The 22,967-nt window shown below is 36.1% G+C and overlaps 2 protein-coding genes across 5 annotated transcripts; both read left to right on the plus strand.

The window, feature by feature from the left end:
- Positions 1–1,990: 1,990 nt before the first annotated feature.
- LOC139946443 (uncharacterized) lies at positions 1,991–7,758 on the plus strand. Its single transcript, XM_071944103.1, has 6 exons — positions 1,991–2,129; positions 4,024–4,094; positions 4,783–4,861; positions 5,200–5,490; positions 6,025–6,126; positions 6,636–7,758. The coding sequence occupies exons 1-6, from the start codon at positions 2,072–2,074 to the stop codon at positions 6,722–6,724; spliced, it is 690 nt and encodes a 229-aa protein (XP_071800204.1). The 5' UTR covers positions 1,991–2,071; the 3' UTR covers positions 6,725–7,758.
- A 1,041-nt stretch (positions 7,759–8,799) lies between these two features.
- LOC139946422 (ATP-binding cassette sub-family B member 10, mitochondrial-like) lies at positions 8,800–20,453 on the plus strand. Of its 4 annotated transcripts, none has more exons than XM_071944091.1 (13): positions 8,800–8,863; positions 9,623–10,183; positions 11,070–11,282; positions 11,706–11,908; positions 12,335–12,469; positions 12,762–12,908; positions 13,348–13,483; positions 14,013–14,108; positions 14,843–15,052; positions 18,249–18,328; positions 18,878–19,058; positions 19,532–19,610; positions 20,225–20,453. In XM_071944091.1, exons 2-13 carry the CDS (start codon positions 9,748–9,750, stop codon positions 20,451–20,453), a joined length of 2,145 nt encoding a protein of 714 aa, XP_071800192.1. In that variant the 5' UTR covers positions 8,800–8,863; positions 9,623–9,747. The 4 variants fall into 4 exon arrangements, with proteins under 4 accessions (XP_071800192.1, XP_071800167.1, XP_071800183.1 ...); XM_071944066.1 differs by having other exon boundaries at positions 8,802–9,097; XM_071944082.1 differs by having other exon boundaries at positions 8,802–9,082.
- The last annotated feature ends 2,514 nt before the right edge of the window (positions 20,454–22,967 follow it).

Here is a 22,967-nt window from a genome sequence, read left to right on the forward strand (position 1 = left end):
CAATCGAACGGTTCCAACAACAAAAGGTTAAAAAGAGTTGCCTTTAAAGTCTTGTTGCTCGAAGCAATTTGCTGCCCACCATTGAAAATATAGTTTCCAAATAGGAACAAAATGTGGAAGGGGAAATTTATCCATAAAGGATCATTATAGTAGTTAAAATTTAGACTGCATTTCTAGGGAGGTTCTTCTAAAAGGAGCCACTTCTCTAGTGTGCTTTGGAATTTTTAAAGCAAGTAACTAACTGCGTGTAGGAAAATAATTGCGATAATAAAAGTTTATAAAATGTCGTTTTTAATCCATGTGGTGTTTTTTCTCTCAAAAGGTCCAGATTCAGATGCAGGGGAATCGGTTGGAGGGGGGGGGGCGTGCAATTGTGATTGGTGCCAGGCGCAAACTGTTTTTCTGTAGGCCTCTTCTGTATTTTACTTTTTATTCATCGTTCATTTTCGCAACCTTTAGAAAAGGGGGACTTAGAAAACAAATACTTCACAGGCTTCCTGCTTGTAACTATAGAACCATGTTTTTATAGCAAATGTGTGACTTGGGGGCTCATTCGCCCACTGGTTGAACTTAGAGTGTACCTTTAACAAAATGAATGACGCTATTAATATAGGGCCTGAATGAGACTAAGGTTATTAGTGGTTAAATACAAGAATAAGCTAGCCACTCCGCTTCTTTGGGTAAAAACAGTTGTTTGTGTTTTGCTTTCCCTTCAACATTTCTCGACGTATAGCCATGAGCAATAATGACATTTGGTACGAAAGAAAAAGTAATAGAAAACCAAGTACGCAAACAAAAATAATCTATTGACGTTGACTAAATTGTTCAGCTTGTGTAACGGAAACTTTATAGAGAGAAACAAAAAGAAAGTCAGAAATGACTTCTCATGACTTATTACAAGTCATTTTAGTTATGAGATACATCTCACAAAATTATTGGCATAAATCGTCATTGTCATTTTTGCTGATTCATTTTTTTTTAAATGAAATTATAAGTCATTGTCTTTATCATAAGATTTTAGGTCACAGCTAGTCTCAATGGCTTTCCTTTTTTTTGCCTCAAAATCTCCGTAGTTTGTGTAAAAAAATTGAAAATAAAATCACAATTTTATTTTCAACAAACAAGTCCCCGATCTAAGAGCAATATACCTTCTCTTATAACAGGTAATCTTTTAACGAATAATAATTATAGTCACCGATATAATCCCCAGCAGAATATACGAGGGAATCTGTGTAATTATCTCTCCTGTGGATTTACGCAGCCGTAAATGTTCGCAACATTGTCGTTATCGTTTTGACACCATCTTGGTCAGGTCCCGTGTGCATTATTTTCGTTGACCTTCCAGCCTCGTTTTGGTTATACTGATTTAACTTAAAGAAATACCAGATGGATTCCCTACACGGGGAAGGTCTATGACCATTAGTATGACGCATTATATTGAGTTCTTCGTCTAGTCTAAAGTGGACAACACGTATAAAACTCTATATACGTTTTTTGATTCCGTTAGAAACCAGAAAAAAATGAAGAACTGACTCTGAACTAAAATATGGCTAGTTCGTTGCCCCCCCCCCCCCCACACACACACCTCACACACGCTGCCCACACACTCGAACACTGTTGGCAACTCGTTCGCTACAAAGAGCTGGTGAATTTCGCTTGAAGGACTACAACTACTACAATTTGTTTTCTCTTTTCTTTTATTTCCCTCCATCCTCTCCATTCTTTCTCCTAATTGTCCCCATTTTATAAATAAAACTACCCTTGAAGGTTCGTTCGGCCTACAAACTGAGTGTATAATTAGTCGGTCACGTTGTTTTCGTTGTATAGATTTTGTAATTAGTGACGTCAATGGTCAAATTGACCAATTAACATCAGGCATTGACCGAGACTTCGTTTCATTCAGAAGTCTTGGGAAAATCCCACCGATAGTATATTTAGAGGCGCGGTTTGCCTCTGTTGCTTTATAAGTTGCCAGGCCGGAGGAGCAAAAGTTAACTGCAACTTCTGAACAAAATAAATCAACCATCTTGTGGTTCCTTTCCTCGTCTGTTAATCCTCTTGCAAGAGGTTGATGATGTTGTCGTTGTACATTACACCGGTGCTGCTGTACATCTGTGCCAACAAACTTGGTAAGTGTTTAGTTTAGTTCATTCTGTACATAATCAGTTCACTCGAATCTTCTGATCAGTGTTTTCTTCGAAGTAATGTGTGTGCAAAATATATAAGTTTTTATCCCCCAAATTTGGATCTGAGAAACGTTACTATCAGATACGTTTCTCAGATTGTGTATTTTAACCCCGTAATAGTCTTAGGCTGAGTGCCGCTTCGGATTGTCGGCGATATCTCAAAACGCAACCATATCTTAAAGGCAGTGGACACTATTGGTAACTTCTCAAAATAATTATCATCACAAAACCTTTTTTGATTACAAGTAATGGGGAGAGGTTGATAGTATAAAACACTGTGAGAAACAGCTCCCTCTGAAATGACGTAGTTTTCGAGAAAGAAGTAATTTTCCCACGAATTTGATTTCGAGACCTCAAGTTTAGAATTTGAGGTCTCGAAATCAAGCATCAGAAAGCACACAACTTCGTGTGACAAGGGTGTTTTTTTCTTTCATTATTATCTCGCAACTTCGACGACCGATTGAGCTCAAATTTTCACAGGTATGTTATTTTATGCATATGTTGAGATACATTAACTGTGGTGAAGACTAATCTTTGACAACTACCAATAGTGTCCACTGTCTTTAAAGTGAAATGTGTATAGGTTAGTTTTATTGTATAATACACCTACTTTTGTATAGGATTGAAACAGTGCTCTAACGGTTCCAAAAACCAACTGTATACTTTGCCTGGACATCTTTGGTAAATTGTAAATCAGTAGGCTATATGCATATTCTCACTTGGTATTCCCAACATATGCTTGAAGTAACAAATCTGTGAAGATTTTGACTCGTAGTTGCAAGCGAATATTGAACAAAAAACACAACTTTTGCACAAATCTGTGTGCCTTCAAGTCTTGTAATATTTATGAGTGAGAAATTCCCCTTTGAAAACTATACTTTAGAGGGATCCGTTTCTCACACTATTTATACAATCAACATCTCTCCATTGCTCGTCACCAAGTCAGTTTTGTATCCTATCGTTCCTGTGAACAAAACCCGTCCATCGTTCAAATGCACCGCTTAGTAGTGACTGACAGAAACTTATAATAATGAGTCAATTGTATCATATAGTCAGTAGTATGTTTATTGTCACACATATTTATTCATTATACAGAGAAATTCACTTTGGTTTGCGAGTCATTAAAATTACAAAAAAATCCACAATACACTAAACCACGTCAGACCTTCACTAACAATGCGCACATTCTTTGAAGATCAACAACAGGGCTGTATACTCAATGAGGAGTTTTAGGCCTAGAAAATGTTGAAAACAATCTCCAGTTATAAAGTTTTCTATAAATCATCATCAGAAACTACCAAACGTCGAGCCAGTTTGTGTGTAGGCGTGGCTTATAGTGGATTTACGTCACACATTAGGCCAGATTCATTGGGTATGGATTTCGTTAAGCCAGGTCAAAGTCACAGGAGATCATGACGTAGTTTGTTGTTTGTCCAATGTTGATTTGAACTAGGCCTATATTGATTGACCACTCGTTGTTATTCGCCTTACCTTGACCATTGTCTACCGTAAAACGGAGACGAAACACTTCATAACAAAAAAAAGGTTTTGATTTATAGTCTTTATTCCGAAGATGCAATATAACATTATTATGGTGTACATGCAAAACCTATATTTGCAGCGTGTTATAATATACAACCGTAGGCCTATAATATAATGAAGAACAACTTTCAGTGCGCCAAACATCGAGTTCCTTGTCACATAATCTTCTGTCCAACTTATTCCTTTCTATGTCAACCAATTTTTGGAAACTGATAATGAAAGGAAAACTTAGGTTATTGAACTGGAATGTAAAATTGTTTCGTTGCATCTGTTCGTTTTGTTTTCACCCTGACAGTTGGATGTATGCCGGAAGAACATGTGGCAGAGGGAATGAGAAAACGCCAGACCCAGCTTTATCATGAAGAGGTAAGGCCAGCAGAACTAACCCAGATATTAGCCAAATTTCTTAAAGCCTGTGAGGAAAGAAAAAAATCATAGAAAAGTATAGACTATAGTTCCATGGTCTTATCGGTGTTGGTTTTACGGTAAGTCGAATTTAACTGTGAATCTCCAGAACCTAAAATTCATGTAAAATGATGCGAGGTCAAATGTGATTATACAACGTGGGCTCAACGTGGGCTCACAGCCTCGAAGTGTGACGTCAGATGTTCAGGCTAAGAAAAGTATTGCTTAGCAGAAACATGTTACCAGCCAAAATGACATAAGTTTCATTATTAACAACTATATATTGCCCACTCAGTTTATGCTCAGCACAGAAATAAGTTACCCGGTGTGTTCGAAAGATAGGGGGTCCAAGGCTTAGAAGAAGGCCCCTGTTTGGGACCTTTGGTTTGGGTCGCTATTTTATTGCAATTATTAGTTTACTTATATAGGCTTAAATATTTGTAAAACAGTGACATAACTTTGGAAGCATCTCTGCGGACTGATTTCCAAAAAAATATTGTTTGTTTGTTGGGGGTGTTGGGGTGTTTGTTTGTTTGTTGGTTGTGGTGTTGGGTTGCTATAGTACGTTTTTTTGTGTGTTTTGTTTGGGTTGATTGCCGGGTTTTTATGCAATATTCTAGTTAAATTCATGTCAACTTTTACAAAATAGATTCCAAGATGTGTCATCAACAACGAAGGTGGCCTTCCAGTCAAGATAAGCACAGAATGTCGGCAGGTGTTACACCAAGGTACGTAAACGTGCACGCTATAATTTCTGAGGAAGTTTTTTTTCCCAAAGTTTTCCTGATAATATTTCATTTTCAACAAAACCAAAAATAATTTGGACAGACACTCTTCATGAAAATTGTGATTTTGCAATTTTTTTGGCGCCAAACATAACCATGTTGTCTTGTGTAACCTCTGGATTAATTCACTTATTCATTAATTCAGTAAAATTTATTAAATAGCATTCAACATAGTAATGCATAGTTATGGCGAATAATGATTTATCAATAAGCAGCAAATTAATTACCACATTTTTAAGTTAGGCCTGAGGTTCTAAAATTATGGTCCATCCCAAACACAGCTCTGTTTCCGGACGAACCAAGCTCCTCATTGCCGCACCAGACCCAACTTTCCTCCCTCGCGGGGGCAAAATTCGCCGAAGGCCCGGGGGAGCTCCCCGTCGAAGCCCCGCTGAACGACGAGAATGGAGTCCGAAAGATAACCTCAGAGGAGGGGCTGTACTGGCTGTGGGGAATTCTCGGTGAAGACTGCGACGTTCTTGAAGAGCTCCTATCCACCATGGCTGTCCTCATTGCGGAAAATCAGACAGATGAGCCCCAAAGCTGGAAGGAAATTCAGGATATTGCGACAGGTTTGTGATACGTGGAATATTGTATAAACATAGTTGTACACAATAAAATTAATATGTGAAAAGTTCATGTCAGAAGGTTGTCGCGTTTTTGTGACATCGGTGAAACTCTGGAGCAAATTGTCCACTTAGGGAGAATAATCCTTTCTAATGAATAGGGCCTGCACAAATCTGAGAAGCGTTACCGCGTTATCGCTTCTTATATTCAAATATTATTTGGGGATAAAGAGTGACATCTTTTTCTTCAACCGTAGTACTTTGTGAGATATTTCTCAACATTGATTATAACTATCCGAAGCTGCTGTTTCGGATAGTTAGGCTTTAATGCATTTAATGCATCTTTAATGCATGTTTGATAGTATAACACATAAAGCACTTGTTCTTACCACGACACTTTTTTTATATAGCCATCAGCTAATACTTAGAGAATCATTACCAAACGAACAGACCATGTAAAAAGATGTTGCCCCAAACAGTGCCTTTAAATCACAGTGGTGTCACGCCGACGGTTTTTAACCTGATAGTTTTCACCCTCAGATTTAGACGCAGTTGATTTGAGAGAGGCGAGGTTCCAATCCAAGAGAAAGAGGGACAGACAGACACAAACAACAGTGGAATCTTTCCCTCAATCAGGGCAGGGTAAGTACAATAACAAGGGCCTAATTTCTGCTAAGCAGAAAATATTGCTTGACAAAATGTCTTAGCTAAGCATAAATTGAGTCGTGCACCAGCCACAACAACGCCAACTTTAAAATGTAATTGGGTTGGTAACCTTTTTCATCTAAGCAATACTAATTTGTGCTAAGCAAGATTATTTTGTGCTTACAGGCTTTATGAAATAGGGGCTGCATGCTTAAAGACAGAAAAAGTAGCTTAGCAGTACACACCCAAATTATGCTTAGCAAGCAGAATGAGGTTGGTAGCCCAAAACACAATGTCGAAAGAACATAACAAAAATCGGAAGTGTAAACATACATAAATTACATCTAGACAAACAAACGGACACACTTTAATCAAGCATAAAAACATTTTGGTTAAAACCAAATTCTCTGAAGTAGCTGTTTTGACTTTCGTTTCATGGAACGTTGACCCAGTCTTATTAAAATATTATGTTGTAGGTTAACAAAAAAATGTCTCGTTTGATTTAGATATTTTCAACCAGCACTTGACAGCAACAGAACTGGCCAGACTAAACAACAACCTACCGACTAACCCACCTCCCGGTCGGGCCAAGTAACCACAAGAAATGACCGCCTTACAACGAGAGCAAGATATACATTCCGGACGACGAAAAACTACTTACTTTCTGATTGAATCGACGAAGTTTATAGCTTTACAGCCATTATACACTTTCGGAACAGAAAAATAAAAGTTCACAGATTTACAAATAACTTTCAGGGTTTACAGAAGGTTATGGTGAAAGACTTCTCTTGAAATATTATTCCATGAAATGCTTTACTTTTTGAGAAAACATTAAAACAATTATCAATTCTCGATAGCGAGAATTACGGATTTATTTTAAACACATGTCATGACACGAGGAAACGTGCGGAAACAAGGGTGGGTTTTCCCGTTATTTTCTCCAGACTCCGATGACCGATTGAGCCTAAATTTTCACAGGTTGGTTATTTTATATATTATAAGTTGTGATACACGAAGTGTGGGCCTTTGGACAATACTGTTTACCGAAAGTGTCCAATGGCTTTAAAATAAAGTTTGAGTTTGGACAAATAAAACTTGACTGGAACGGGACTTGAATCAACGACCTATGGGTTGACGTAGCAGCGCTCTACTGAGTATCCCAGCCCTATATTGACGCCCTCTCACTACAAGTCAATTTCTGCGTTTGGAGGTGCCAGACAGGAAGCCATGTAGGAGGTCGGTGGTTCAAGTCCCCGTCCAGTCAATGTTTCTTTGTTCAAACCAAAACTGTTTAGGACTTACTCAGCCACGTTCCATCGCTGTGTATTAGATATAAATAAAGATGGAACAAAGTGTAATCATTACACTGCATTGTAGATAAGTTGCCAAAGGTCCATAATAATGCATGGACAGGTGAATTTGACGCAAGAATATTGAACGCTCAGTGTTTTGTTTTTTCAATGTGTTGGCGCCTCGATTTCGGCAATTTTGTCGTTTATATTACAGTGATGCATGTAGTACTATTGGTCAATTTTGTTTTTGTAATGCACATAGTTAGCAAACAGGATAGAATCTGCATTCAATTGGTTCTAGATATTTATTTTTATTAAAGGAACACGTTGCCTTGGATCGGACGAGTTGGTCTATAAAAAGCGTTTGTAACCGTTTTTTATAAAATGCATATGGTTGGAAAGATGTGTTTTTTTTAGAATACAATGATTCACACAAGTTAGCCTCGATTTTCCGTTTACCTCCTCTACTAACACGGTCGGCCATTTATGGGAGTCAAATTTTTGACTGCCATAAATGGCCGACCGTGTTAGTTCGCACAGTAAAAGGAAAACCACGCAATTTCGAGGCTAACTTGTGTGGATCATTGTATTATACTTTAAAAACATCTTTCCAGCCATATGCATTTAATAAAAAAAAGGTTACAAACGTTTTTTATAGACCAACTCGTCCGATCCAAGGCAACGTGTTCCTTTAACTTGGAGTAATTGATTAATTAATACAATATTATAATTACAAATAAGCAGACGATATTACAAATGACAAACAAAATACATTGCATCTCGTTTCACACTGCGAGTTCTTGTGAGTTGATTGTATATTTTTCTTTGGAAAAATAAAAGTTGCGGGTAAGAATGATTAATTAGGCCTACACATGTTTTTATTCTCAAGATGACATTCTGTTCCCATAGCCATAGAAATCGACAGACATTCTTAATGCTACTGTTCAAGACTTGAATGCCAAAGACTTTCCGTGAAATATCATGTTAGATTGTTCAAAGGAAATGTTTATTAATTTATTAAATGCATAAAGGAAACATAAACAAACTGTGCAATTGTATTGAACTTAATTATATATTCCGGAAAGTGAAAGGGGTCTGAAACGTGAGATAGATTCATTTACCTTTTAACTTACTTTGCATACATATATGAAGAAAACATGTCCCGTTTTTGACGGTTGATGTTTTGTAAACGTTCAAACAAATAACGAGTTTCGACAGTTTTTGAGGGCTCAGATATCATTGCCTGTGTCATGTGTGAGCTCCTCCCACTGTGGGCGGGGTGCACTGCACCTCCCCCTAAAAGTGTTGAGTTTTTGCCAATTGGTGGCGCTATAAGACTTAAACGGTAGATAAAAAATAAACACACGTCCTGCACAAAACTAGATGCCATTTGTACTGTGCGTTATGATCAGCTAACTGTTGTTGTGATACTCTGATTGACGGTGAATGATGAAACACATTTTATTATTAATGGGATTGCTTATGTAACCGTTATCATCGCTCAGTTAGGTCATGGTTTAATGTCTCCAAATCCAACGGCAGGGAATGATTACAGTTCCATCCTCTGCAAGAAGAACGTACCAGTGGTACTACCACCATAGAGTAAGGACAGAGAAGCGACCGACCTTCGTCCCGCCCCAGAACAGAAGAATGACTCGGCGGTTGGAAAAGTTTCCGTATGGCGCCACCACTTTTTCATTCGAAATAAAATACTATAGTATCTAATTTACCTGATTGATATATCCCTTTTTGTAAAAATGAGTGAACAAGTGGTGGCGCCATACGGAAAGTTCTCCTCAATCAGAATCAGTTTTTTTGTTTTCCTACACCAAAAAGTGCCAAAAGTAACTTCCTCTTGTTGTTTGAATTTGATCATTATTAGTATAGTAGAGCAATGAACTTGATTTATCATGTATCTGTATCTGTGCTACTGTGCAAACTCCATCTGGTGGGTATCCAGCATGCACAGGGCGCAGACGCGAAGAAGGCAGCATTTTAGTGAACATGGTGAAAAGCCCCCCTGTTGACTGGTTCTTCCTTCCTCCGATGTTGATCCAAAATCAAGTAGTCTCTTTTGTATGAAATATACTTTTAAACCCTGATGGTTGAATGATTTGACTTTATTTTGTTCAGTACTAACAATGATTTGAGGAATTTAAATAACAATAATATTCCTCATTTTTTTTTACTTTATCCCGAAGGAAACAAAATTAACAGGAGATCAGATGATAGTCATTAGTTGACTGTTTCTTTGTGGGAAGAGTTGTTGAAGAACTGATTTGAAATTGCTGTCACTGTCATTCAGCTGTGCACTCTGAGCCACAAAATGATACGAACATCACTCACAGCGTCTCATCTGCTGATGAGATGCTCACTCCCCACAAAATGCTGCATCACAAAGCCATCTCCAAGAACTGGAGTCCACAACACATCATCTTCAAGAAAGTTGTATTTATCGTCAATGAGAATGTTCTCCAGATCTGGGTTGCCGATGAAGGCATCCAAGGTAACTCACAGAACTAAACATCTACCTCTGGGCCTGTCCGGGATGACAGGGGTCAAGGCTTCTGGCTCCTGGTTTAGGGGCCGCTCTACTAGCCCCCTTACGCCGTGCCTAGGCATGTGGAGGACGTACTCAACAGAACCCGTTCCATCCAAGGAGGATGATAAGACAGTAGCTACTACTAAAACCATTGTGCCTAAAGTGTCAGAGATGTCCAGATTGATGTCGCTAGCTAAGCCGGAGACGTCAAGATTAACTGGTAAATTTAATATGTGTTTATATTTCTTGGCCTGTGCGTAGTTGAAGTGTCTAGAAATTGGGACAAGATTCGAAAGTGCAACCAAGAAGAAACAAATAAACCAGTAGTGCTGTGTCAAGCTGCTCCTGTTCTTAAGTGCCTGTTATGATTTTCCTGTGAAGGGTATGTTAGATTGCACACCAACTAACATGAACAGTAACTACAGCTCAGTATAGATTATTGAAACACACTGAGTGGTAGTGGTGTTTTTGCATGGGGGGGGGGGGGGCTGGCTGTAAACATTGGAAGAAAGAAAACAAACATTCAACAGTATTGTTTCTGTGTGAGATGGAGAACAAAAGCAGAAAGGGAGTCACCCCTCAATGTCTGCAGATGGTAGTTGTGGCAACCATAGCCCAGCTGCCTTTTGTTTTGAACAAAGTAGGGCAAGTAGGGTTGTGGTAAACCATGAAATAAGCAAATGACCCTACTACAGCTCACTGCATTTTAAGAAAGCATTCCTCTTCACACTATCTCACATCACTTAATTGCAAATTAAACCTCAATCAAACTTTGTGGGCTGAAGAAGTTGTGTTTGCATAAAACGAAGGTGTTCACCACTCACCATTTGTTTCCAAATTTGCTGTAAAATTTGCTGTAAATCTAATCTCAGAAACCCAAACGCTGTTTTTAGAGTGGCAAAAGCAGAATGTTTTGCTTAGCAGATTTCTTTGTTCAGCAAAAACTGTAGATACCAGCTGCACTCAATGTATTGTAAACTGTATGGTATTTTGGCTGGTAATCTGTTTCTGCTGAGCACAATCTTGCTGTGCTTAGCAATTTTCTGTTCTCACAGGCTTAATGAAATTGATGATAATTCTGTATTTGTTTCCTTTTCTGTGGGTAGTTGCCATTGGCTTGCTGGCTATCTCCAGCAGTGTAACCATGGCCATCCCATTTGCTATGGGTAAGGTCATTGATGTCATATACAATGGATCCACGGACGGTGTGAATGTGGACATGATGGCCGACCTCAACCAGCTCTGTGGTGTCCTGTCTGTGGTGTTCTTACTTGGTGCAGTCGCAAACTTCGGACGTATTTACTTGATGTATACTTCAGGTCAGCAGCCATGGAATATAGTTTGGGGGGGGGGTGGGGATTTCACAAAGAGACTAGTCTTATCTTGAGTTAGGACGAGTTAGTTGTCCTAGGACTGGTTATAATGTAAGTTAGGACTATCTTTGTGAACTATTGTACATCTTGTGGTAGGAAGTGTTTTTTGTGTCACACGCCAACTTACTTTTAACAAGAGAACAGTGCTACCTCACAAGTTTGTCTTTGTTACAATTTTACCCCACAGGAAATTTTCTCAAAAAAGGGAATAACAGAACAAAAATAGCAGGACCCCACAATTAATTTTAGTTTTACCCATATAAACAGATGTGAGTAAACCAATAGCACTGTATACTCATTACTTTCCCGAGCTGTGTGAAAAAAATCACAGGCATATTTTTATAAGAATATCTTTTTTTCTTTTTTTAGGTGAGCGCGTTGTCAAGCGTCTGCGAGAGTCTGTCTTTAACTCAATCATGAAGCAAGATATTGCTTTCTTTGACAAGACTCGAACCGGGGAGTTGGTGAATAGACTGTCCACTGACACAACGGTTATCGGCAACTCGGTCACTACAAACATCTCGGCCGGGCTGCGGGCGTTGGCTCAAGCAATGGGGGGAGTTGGCATGATGGTAAACTGGATAAGTAAAGTTGTATAAGTTTTTAAAAAGTAAAAAAAAAAATAAGAATTTCTATACAGGATGTCTATCTTTTACATTAACCCACACTCCCTGGGGATTTTTGCTATTATGTGACCCAAGGTTTAAGCCAGGATTTGGGAAAAGGGGGGAAAATTTGTTGGAAATTTAAATACATGGGTGTCCAGATTGTTTACTTACAACAGATTTACATGGTGTTCAAATTTAAGGAAATAACATCTGAAGATCCCATTGTTGCTTATTTCAAATGCTGCAACTAAAATAAACACAATTTTTCAGTGTATAGTAAAATTTGACTCTCGGTTTTAAAATACTCCTTGGTGCTGCTTAAATCGTTGTTACTTCTGTAGAACTAGTCTGTAAGTTTCACTGATGTCGTTTTTCAAATTTCCCCCCTAGTTTTATTCTTCAGCTAAACTTGCCACCATTGTCCTGAGCATTGTGCCCCCTGTGGCCGTCGTCGCAGTCATTTATGGCAGATTTCTTCGCACAGTCTCCAAGCAAAAGCAGGACGTCCTGGCCAAGTCTACTGAAGTGAGTATTGCCCTTGTGAATTTGCCAACAATGTTGGAAACAAAATACATGTATTTGCCAGTTCCCAGAGTAACCTAGCCTGAACATGACTTCACATTTTGAGAACTATGCCAGAGTTCTCCTGTTGAGCCCACTTACATATTCACCTTTGACCTTGCATCATTTCATGTGGCCTTTATAAGATTTGCAGTTAAATCCGATGTACATGTGTACACATTAACCAAAACCTGTCCTTGGATAAGGACAGGGGACCAGTCTAAGAGTAACCCTACCTTCTTTCTTGACTCGTCAGGTTGCAGAGGAAAAGGTCAGCAGCGTTCGGACTGTGAGGGCGTTCGCTCAAGAGGACCGGGAGAAGAGGGCCTACTCGGTGGCTGTGCAGAACGTCTTGAATCTTGCCACCAGGGAGTCCTTTCTCTGGGGTGCATTCTACGCTGCGGTAAGAGAATGGTTCATCATTTTGAGTACATTGATTTGACATTAATCAAATGCAGGACAGGCCATGGTATTCTTCCTAATTCAGTTTGATTTCTCAATTTGTTTGCCCTTGCATAAAATTCGGTTAAAATGTGATGAAGTAGCCTGAAATGTCCAAGCCTACACTACTTGTTGGTCAGCCCTATAAAAATGTTCCTACTTTTTTTCCGAAGGACCAAATATCATGCCTGTATACTTCATACTTTTCCAGAGTCCTGTGAACAAAAAACACAGGCATATTACTGGAGTAGATGTCTTGCCAGTAAACCACAGTTTGCCTGGTAGCTAGAGGCAGTTTGAATCCTATTTCTTAGCAAGGCTGGTCTGCTACTACCAAGTGTCTCAAAGTCTTCCATTGAGGACGTATCTGACATATAACCTATGACCGTTGACCCTTTCAGATGGGCCTTTCCAGCAACTTCATCATCTTGGCTGTGTTGTACAATGGCGGATCCATGATGCAAGATGCTCAGATCACAGTGGGCAGTCTGTCCTCGTTTCTCCTATACGCTGCATACGTTGGCATATCCGTAGGAGGTAATTTTAAATGAGCCACTTGCGAGTTAGTTTTTGCATAATGTGTGGTTCAGTGACATGAATGGTCAGAAATTAACACTCAAATTAGATTAGACAGTGTTGCTATGTCACATGGTGTGGGGGCAAGCTTTTGTTTTGCAACCTCCAGACGGGATCTGAGATGGTCAACAAGCGGTACCAATATGCCTGACACCTTCCGTATCGGGTATAATAATAATAATGGCTTCTTATATAGCGCTCAGTTCCGTCACGCAGTGACACTCATGGCGCTCCAACATTACTACTCCTGGTCACTGGTCCTTAAATCATTCCTTAAACCATCTCAGCTCCCTGGTGGTATGGGTGTTCACCATCTCTTATGTAACTATTGGACCTTGGCAAGGAGTTCCAATGAGATACAGTTCGTGGAATAAAGCTATTGGATTGGCTCTTTGTTCTATATCTCAGCAAAGCAAGAGTGAATGTGTGAGAGATTTCAGTTAAACTACCTTTTTATTTCCCAGTGGAATTTTTTGTTCTCTCTTTGCAGGAATCAGTTCATTCTACTCTGAGCTTATGAAGGGTCTGGGTGCTAGTACACGGCTTTGGGAAATCCTCGACAGGACACCGACCATTCCACTGAAAGGTGAAGAAAAAAAATACAAAAGAGAGATCAGTGAGGGTCGGAGGGGTACATTTAGGCCGTATCCAAACTGGCTTCAACAGCTACGGCTGTTGCTATTTAGAGTGTTACTAAGAATGTCCTATACCTTAATGCATAATCACGCGTAAATCTAGTAGCAGCCCTAGCTGTTGCTACCAATTCGGACATGCCCTCAGCAAATGTCTTTGAAATGTACCCTGAATCCACCAGTAATCAGGAAGTGTAAATCTTGCACCCCCAAAAGGTGCCAGTCTACGTTGCCCTTCTTAACCTCCATTTCATGTCGATGAGTTTGTGAAAGAGGTGGTTTGCAGCATGGTGAAGGTTTTATCAAACTTTTGTTTTGCAATGTCTCCTTAGTGTCTTCTTAAATGGATCCCTCGGCAGTGCCACTTTTCAGGCCGGATACTTATTGATTGCCTCCATGCCCCCATGTCATTGCTTTGGTGCCCTTAAAATGCTCCAGTAGAAATTTACAACTTCCTCATAGGGTGCCCTTTACCAAGGAGAAAATGCTGTAGTGCATTCAAAGTTCCTCAATTATGTGTTGTGTAACATTTACCTTGTATTTTGTAATGACTTCTTTCGATGATGAACCTTGAACCGAGTATTGCATTAAAAAGTCTAGAAATAGAAATGGTACACAGAATTTAAAATCATCACCTTCCTAATAACCTCCCACCATCCCATCTCCCCCCCCCCAACTTTCCTCCCAGATGGTATTATCCCAAGTGCCTCCAGCCTCCAAGGACAGCTAGATTTTAAGGGGATTGACTTTGCCTACCCTCAGAGAGATGACATCCCCATTTTCAGCAATCTGAGCCTCTCCGTGCCTGCTGGGTCTGTTACTGCTGTAGTTGGCTCCAGTGGATCCGGGAAGTCTACCCTGGGGTCTCTGCTGCTGCGGTACTATGATGCTGATCGAGGTATTGGGCTGTCTGAATATATCCAGTGATATCTGGGGAAATTCAGTTTTGAAAAAATTTATATAAATAAACGTATTAATAAGATGTTAGTTTTGCATTGGGTTAAAGAATATAATTTGTTTTCCCATATAGGTTTTAAACTTTTAAAAACATCTATGAAATCATTGCAATAACCCCTGCTTACACATAGAGTTCTTACTGCCTCTTGTGGTAAGACATCTGGGCCCAATTTCATCGAGCTGCTAAGCACAAAAATTTGCTTAGCATGAAATTTCTTCCTTGATAAAAACAGGATTACCAACCAAATTTCCACATGATTTTCAGGATAAGCAAACAACAGCTGAATACCAGTAACACGCAATATGCAACAAATGGAAATGTGGTTGGTAATCCTGTTTTTGTCAAAGAAGAAATTTCATGCTAAGCAAATTTTGTTGCTTAGCAGCTCTATGAAATTGGGCCCTGCTCTAGCAATGCAAAGGTTGTTGGTTTGAATCCCAACCCGAGGGATTTGCCTGGGGAAAAGTATACAGTGCTTACGACACATTGGTGTAAGGTTAAAAACAAGTTATATTCATAAATAAATGGTTAGCCATCTTCATATAGATCTTCATTTAATCTTTCTTTACTGACGTAATAATGGTTTTTTTTAACCAACCAATTATGTTTTCACCAAAAATGGGATCACTGGTTGCAGTAGTTGTTCCTTGTCTGGGTTTGTTTGTATTTTGGTATTCTATGGAAAGCCCAGGCAATCAGGTAGGGACTGAAACCCAATCCACATAGTGCCCCGGCAGAATATGAACCAGGATCGTAGAGTTGGAAGGCGAGGAAAGATACCACTTCGCCAACTCGACCTCTGTTGTCCAAACATTGGAAGAACAAAGTGGGGTGTCGTGGCCGAGTGGATAAGAGCACCAAACTCAAGCTCTGATGCTTCTGTTCAGCAGAGTGTGGGTTCGAATCCCGGTCGTGACACTTGTGTCCCTGAGCAAGACACTTAACTATAATTGCTTCTCTCAACCCAGGAGTAAATGGGTACCTGTGAGGGCAGAGATGGTTCTTGTGATTGATTTAGCCGAGTAGCGCATATTAATGTTGCACAGGCTGCATACTCCCCACCAGGGAGCTGAGATGGTTTAAGGAGTGATTTAAGGCCCAGTGACCAGGGGTAATAATAAGAAGCGCTTTGATGCTTTGGGACGTCCTCTGGGTGTGAAAAGCGCTACATCAAAACGTGTTGTTGTTGTTATTATTATTATTATTATTATTATTATTATTATTATTATTATTATTATTATTATTATTATTATTATTATTATTATTATTATTATTATTATTATTATTATTATTATTATTATTATTATTATTATTATTATTATTATTATTATTATTATTATTATTATTATTATTATTATTATTATTATTATTATTATTATTATTATTATTATTATTATTATTATTATTATTATTATTATTATTATTATTATTATTATTATTATTATTATTATTATTATTATTATTATTATTATTATTATTATTATTATTATTATTATTATTATTATTATTATTATTATTATTATTATTATTATTATTATTATTATTATTATTATTATTATTATTATTATTATTATTATTATTATTATTATTATTATTATTATTATTATTATTATTATTATTATTATTATTATTATTATTATTATTATTATTATTATTATTATTATTATTATTATTATTATTATTATTATTATTATTATTATTATTATTATTATTATTATTATTATTATTATTATTATTATTATTATTATTATTATTATTATTATTATTATTATTATTATTATTATTATTATTATTATTATTATTATTATTATTATTATTATTATTATTATTATTATTATTATTATTATTATTATTATTATTATTATTATTATTATTATTATTATTATTATTATTATTATTATTATTATTATTATTATTATTATTATTATTATTATTATTATTATTATTATTATTATTATTATTATTATTATTATTATTATTATTATTATTATTATTATTATTATTATTATTATTATTATTATTATTATTATTATTATTATTATTATTATTATTATTATTATTATTATTATTATTATTATTATTATTATTATTATTATTATTATTATTATTATTATTATTATTATTATTATTATTATTATTATTATTATTATTATTATTATTATTATTATTATTATTATTATTATTATTATTATTATTATTATTATTATTATTATTATTATTATTATTATTATTATTATTATTATTATTATTATTATTATTATTATTATTATTATTATTATTATTATTATTATTATTATTATTATTATTATTATTATTATTATTATTATTATTATTATTATTATTATTATTATTATTATTATTATTATTATTATTATTATTATTATTATTATTATTATTATTATTATTATTATTATTATTATTATTATTATTATTATTATTATTATTATTATTATTATTATTATTATTATTATTATTATTATTATTATTATTATTATTATTATTATTATTATTATTATTATTATTATTATTATTATTATTATTATTATTATTATTATTATTATTATTATTATTATTATTATTATTATTATTATTATTATTATTATTATTATTATTATTATTATTATTATTATTATTATTATTATTATTATTATTATTATTATTATTATTATTATTATTATTATTATTATTATTATTATTATTATTATTATTATTATTATTATTATTATTATTATTATTATTATTATTATTATTATTATTATTATTATTATTATTATTATTATTATTATTATTATTATTATTATTATTATTATTATTATTATTATTATTATTATTATTATTATTATTATTATTATTATTATTATTATTATTATTATTATTATTATTATTATTATTATTATTATTATTATTATTATTATTATTATTATTATTATTATTATTATTATTATTATTATTATTATTATTATTATTATTATTATTATTATTATTATTATTATTATTATTATTATTATTATTATTATTATTATTATTATTATTATTATTATTATTATTATTATTATTATTATTATTATTATTATTATTAAAAGGAAGTCCTTGATTGATGGCTTTTACTAATATGTTTGTGTATGTGTGTCTGCAGGTCAGATAATGCTAGATGGAGAAGATATAAGAAGCTTGAGTCCTAAATGGTTAAGATGGCAGATAGGAACTGTTAGCCAGGTAAACACAATATATACATTACAAGACACCAATGACAGCTCAATGCAGAGTGCTTTAAGTGTTCCATGTGAAGAATTTCAACCATATTCGATACCAGGTCCCAATTTCATGCTTAACCACAAAAAGTAGCTAAGCAAATCCATAAATGAGCTTACCATAACAATGGTACCATCCAAACTACCATGCCATAAGTACAATTTGTGACTGGTATCCTGCCCATTTCTGCTTAGCAGAAAACCTTTAAGCAATATTTACTGCTTAAGCAGCTCTATTAAATTGGGCCCAGATTTAAAGAGAAATACTGAACATTGTCAAGTATTTTCAGAACAACATTTTACCGTGATTTGAAAAGAACAGAATGATCTTTATTATCATTTCATTTTGATTAAATTGATTTGCCGAGCGAAAAGGGAATCATCCAAAAGAAATCAACACCGAATGACATTTTGGCTGGTACCTATTTAGATTATCAATTTAAATTTTCATATGGCAAGTGGATTTCTGCGATTTACAGCCTGGTATCAAATCGAGACTTGATTTCAATTTCAGGAGCCGATACTGTTCTCCACATCAATAGGAGAGAACATAGCGTACGGCGCCAACAACCCGGAGGCAGTTACTCACGAGGAGCTGGTCGTCGCGGCCAGGACTGCCAACGCCCTTGGCTTCATCAATGGGTTCCCGGAGAAGTTTGACACGTTGGTTGGCGAAAGGGGCCTCATGCTCTCAGGTACTAATTTGTTGGGGGCGGAGTAGTTTTTCCAAACGAAACTGATCAAAATTCTTCTTCGATGTGTCGTGGCTGAGCTGTCAAGTGCACTTGACTTAAGCTCTGGTGTTTCTGAACTGTAGAGTGTGGGTTGGAGTCTTACTTGGTCTTGACACTTGTGTCTTTGAGCAAGGGGGCTTTAGCCATTGTTGCATCGTCCTTTGGATTGGTTTTGTGTGTTGTGCAGTGCATGTGAAAGAACCCAGTATCGTTATAAGAAGGGGTTCCCCCGGTGTGGTTGCCTGCAGATTGCACCACAGCGCCTTGAAAACGGTTACATGGTGCTACATCAGAACTGTGTATTTATATTATTATTACCAAGAGAGATTATTTATAATGTTACCTGACAAAAAATCTTAATGCACCAAGTTATCTTTAAATTTGAGATCATCTTCAAATAGCATATTGTACTTATTTTTTTTTTCTTTCCACAGGTGGTCAGAAACAGCGTATAGCACTAGCAAGAGCTATACTGAAAAACCCTAAAATCCTCCTGTTGGATGAAGCTACAAGGTAAAATCTCAGAATGGAAGGGCTAGGCAAGAAAGTACTTTTCTAGCTGTACTCCGTTATAAAACGCTTTTCTAGGAATTGTTAACCTGACGTCATCATAAAAAATTATATTATTTGCGACATTTCGGGAGTCAATATTCCCTAGTGCCTAGTGTAGTTTAGTGCAGTTTGACTCCTAAAATGGCCAGCATAGCAAACAGGAGCTGTGTGCGACACTGGTGAAAGGGGGTCAATAGAATAAATTTCATCAGAACAATGTAGGGTATTCTTGAACACAGTGTGTGCCTGTGAATCATAAGTACATGAAGTGCATTCTGTTGCTGCATTCCTGTAAGGTTTGTGTACTAGTTCTCCTTTTTTAGGTTAGGGGAATAAATGCTATTAGTACACTTACTTGGATTATTAGTCGTCTGTAAACTTCAGACGAAAGAAAACACACAAGAGATGCGACTCTGGTGTTGTTTTTTCACTTGAAGTTTCTTTGCTCTTTTTTAGATTAGGGGGTTAAATGCCACTAGTACACTTACCTGAATTATTGACGCTGGGTTGTCTGTAAATTTAAGACAAAAAAATGCTTGAAGTAACTCTGGTTTGTTTTTTCTGCTTTCCCCCAGTGCTCTGGATGCAGAGAGCGAGTATCTCGTCCAGGAAGCTCTAGAGAGGCTCATGGTCGGGCGAACGGTCATCACCATCGCTCACCGTCTGTCCACCATTAAACGAGCCAACAACATCGCCGTCCTCGAGAAAGGAAGCGTGGTGGAACTCGGAAGCTATGAGGAACTGATGAGAGTCGAGGATGGCGTCTTCAGGAAGCTTGTGGAACGGCAGACGGTCATGAATTGAAGCTGCAGCGGGAGTTGCTTAGCAGAGTTGTGAAGACCAGTGAAGAGACAATGCTTATTACTTGGCTGGTAATCTGTTTCCGCTAAGTAAGATTTGTTTATACTTGGCACAAATCTGTAAGCAGCTCTGGAAAGGTGTATGAACTGAAGCTGAACCAGGAGTTGCTTAGCAGAATTGTGCAGGCAACCAGTGAAGAGACAATGCTCATTACTTGGCTGGTAATCTGTTTACGCTGAGCAAGATTTGTTGATATTTGGCATGATCTGTAAGCAGCTCTTAAAAGGTGTAGCTGAAGCTGAACCACGACTTGCTTAGCAGAGTTGTGTGGGCAACCAGTGTTGAGGCAATGCTCATTACTTGGTATTTTGGCTGGTGATAGTGTTTTCCGTGTAGCAAGATTTGTTTATAGTTGGCATAAGCAGCTTTGGAAAGGTGTATTTGGTGAAGGGTTCTTCCAGTAGGGAAACTTGACTGCTTATTGGTTCTCTGATTGGCCTGAGGCCAGATAAGATTATTGTCTTTCATAGATTTTTAACCGTCCTTAAAGTAACACTTTGCAAGTTACGTTATGTGCACATGGTGCTATTAAAGGGAAGGTACACCTTTTGTAATTGTCAAAGACCAGTCTTCTCACTTGGTGTATCCCATCATAAGCATAACATAACAATCCTGTGAAAATTTGGATTCAATGGGTCTTCGAAGTTGCGAGAAAATGATGAAAGAAAAAACAGCCTTGTTGGACGAATTTGTGTGCTTTCAGATAGGAATAAAAGACTTCTAGCTAGAAGTCTTTTATTATTATAGTGAGCAATTACCTCTTTCTCAAAAACTACGTTACTTCAGAGGGAGTCGTCTTCCACAATATTTTATACTATCAACAGCTTTCCAATGCTTGTTACCAAGTCAGTTTTTAAGTTAATATTTGTTTTGAGTAATTACCAAACGTGTACCTTCCCTTTAAGGAACAGGTTTCATAATTCATAAAGCTCCACATACCTTGCAGGACACAATCCTGAGCACTTTGATCAGGCATGATATTAGATCCTTGGAAAAAGTAGGAATATTTGATCCAGTACAAGGACTGACAAACATGTACACTTGGTGTAGGCTCTTATAGATATTTCAGGCTATTTAACCACAGTTTGTCAGATTTTTCCAACGGCAAAAAAAGTCGGGAAAACAGACTTAAGTAGAAAGAATATCATGCCTGTTTAATATGCCCTTAGGGCTGTGATAAAATGCTTTATCTTCAAGTACGCCCTAATCCACCAATCAGAATTGCAGAATGGAGTGGTGATAAAAACCTATATTGCCCGGATGATATCACTACCTACATCTTGTGTGTTCTGTGTCACGCGCCAAGTATGCTTGAAGGATATAGCCTTTGTTGGATATGGGACGCAGAAGCGCTATATTTTTCCGTATTCCATTTGCGCTTGTGTAATAACTTATAATATAAGAACCTAGCATTATTAGGAGTATTGTTACATGCACCACCCAACCAAACCTTGGTTTTAACACCCCATTCACGTTTCCAATACCATCGCTGAATTCTCGATACTAAAAGACAAAACAAAGGATTAAACAGAATACACCACACAAAATTTAAACCTTGGCTTGATGATTGATACAAATTTAGTCGATATTATGCATACATAAGGTGGAACTACACGCATGTTAACAAATAAGTTGGGAAAAACTAAATAATCTAGCTTGTCATTATTCACTTGGCAGTAATAAATGTTAATTATTATATGCATTTGAAGTACTTGTAATTAATTTCTAGATAAGGGACAAATTACAAAGGAATTACCTATGAGTAGGTAAAGTGAGAGAAAGTATTCAGTTAAGTTTATCCTCCAGCAAACTTGAATCTTCACTGCTGATTGGTCAATAGCCACGGGAAAAACCTGAATCCTTATGAAAATGGAATTTTCTATGTTTGATTCAAAATGGAATTTAAATTTACACAGTAAGTTTCGCTTATGGTTTATTACAAAACTGAAGACCATTGAGCGCCCTCTTTAGGAAACATTTTAGTAAAAATAAAACTCTTTTGTTTCTTACTTTTCTTTGTTTGCTGGAGAACAAATTTGTTATCCCACACTAGCTCCTGGAATACAGCAAAAATGTATCACGTCTAAGAGCAAAATATGAATAATAGTAAACTTGTGTGTAATTATTCTCTTTTGAAAAATAGCTGGTTTGGTCTCCAATACAGAGTAAACACTCCCTCAAAAGAGAATTAATATATGGTTGTACCCACATGCTTACTAATATCTATAGTTTGTTCTTATCCTTTACACCATGCAAATCTTCAAACACCACTTATTTTGTCCAATTCCAGGTTTACAACTTGGCTGTCGACCTCATTGTACATGGGTGCACAGACATGCTATTTTTTTTCTTCAAATTTCACTTGCGCCCGTGGGATAGCCAATATTATTTTGAAATGAAAACTATTGTTTTACTTATTAGTTTGTACAGTTTTATATTTTAAACGAAGCAAATAAA

Source organism: Asterias amurensis, chromosome 1 (assembly GCF_032118995.1).
Source record: "Asterias amurensis chromosome 1, ASM3211899v1".
In the NCBI taxonomy this organism is placed as follows: Eukaryota; Metazoa; Echinodermata; class Asteroidea; order Forcipulatida; family Asteriidae; genus Asterias; species Asterias amurensis.

Excerpts from the sequence above, each read along its gene's own strand:
- LOC139946443 (XM_071944103.1), top strand. The coding sequence starts at position 2,072 with ATGATGTTGTCGTTGTACATTACACCGGTGCTGCTGTACATCTGTGCC. Across the intron at positions 2,130-4,023 it reads CATCTGTGCCAACAAACTTG|TTGGATGTATGCCGGAAGAA; the intron begins GTAAGTGTTTAG and ends TCACCCTGACAG. Across the intron at positions 4,862-5,199 it reads TCGGCAGGTGTTACACCAAG|CTCTGTTTCCGGACGAACCA; the intron begins GTACGTAAACGT and ends TCCCAAACACAG.
- LOC139946422 (XM_071944091.1), top strand. The coding sequence starts at position 9,748 with ATGATACGAACATCACTCACAGCGTCTCATCTGCTGATGAGATGCTCA. Across the intron at positions 13,484-14,012 it reads CGTTGGCATATCCGTAGGAG|GAATCAGTTCATTCTACTCT; the intron begins GTAATTTTAAAT and ends CTCTCTTTGCAG. Across the intron at positions 19,059-19,531 it reads AAGGGGCCTCATGCTCTCAG|GTGGTCAGAAACAGCGTATA; the intron begins GTACTAATTTGT and ends TTCTTTCCACAG.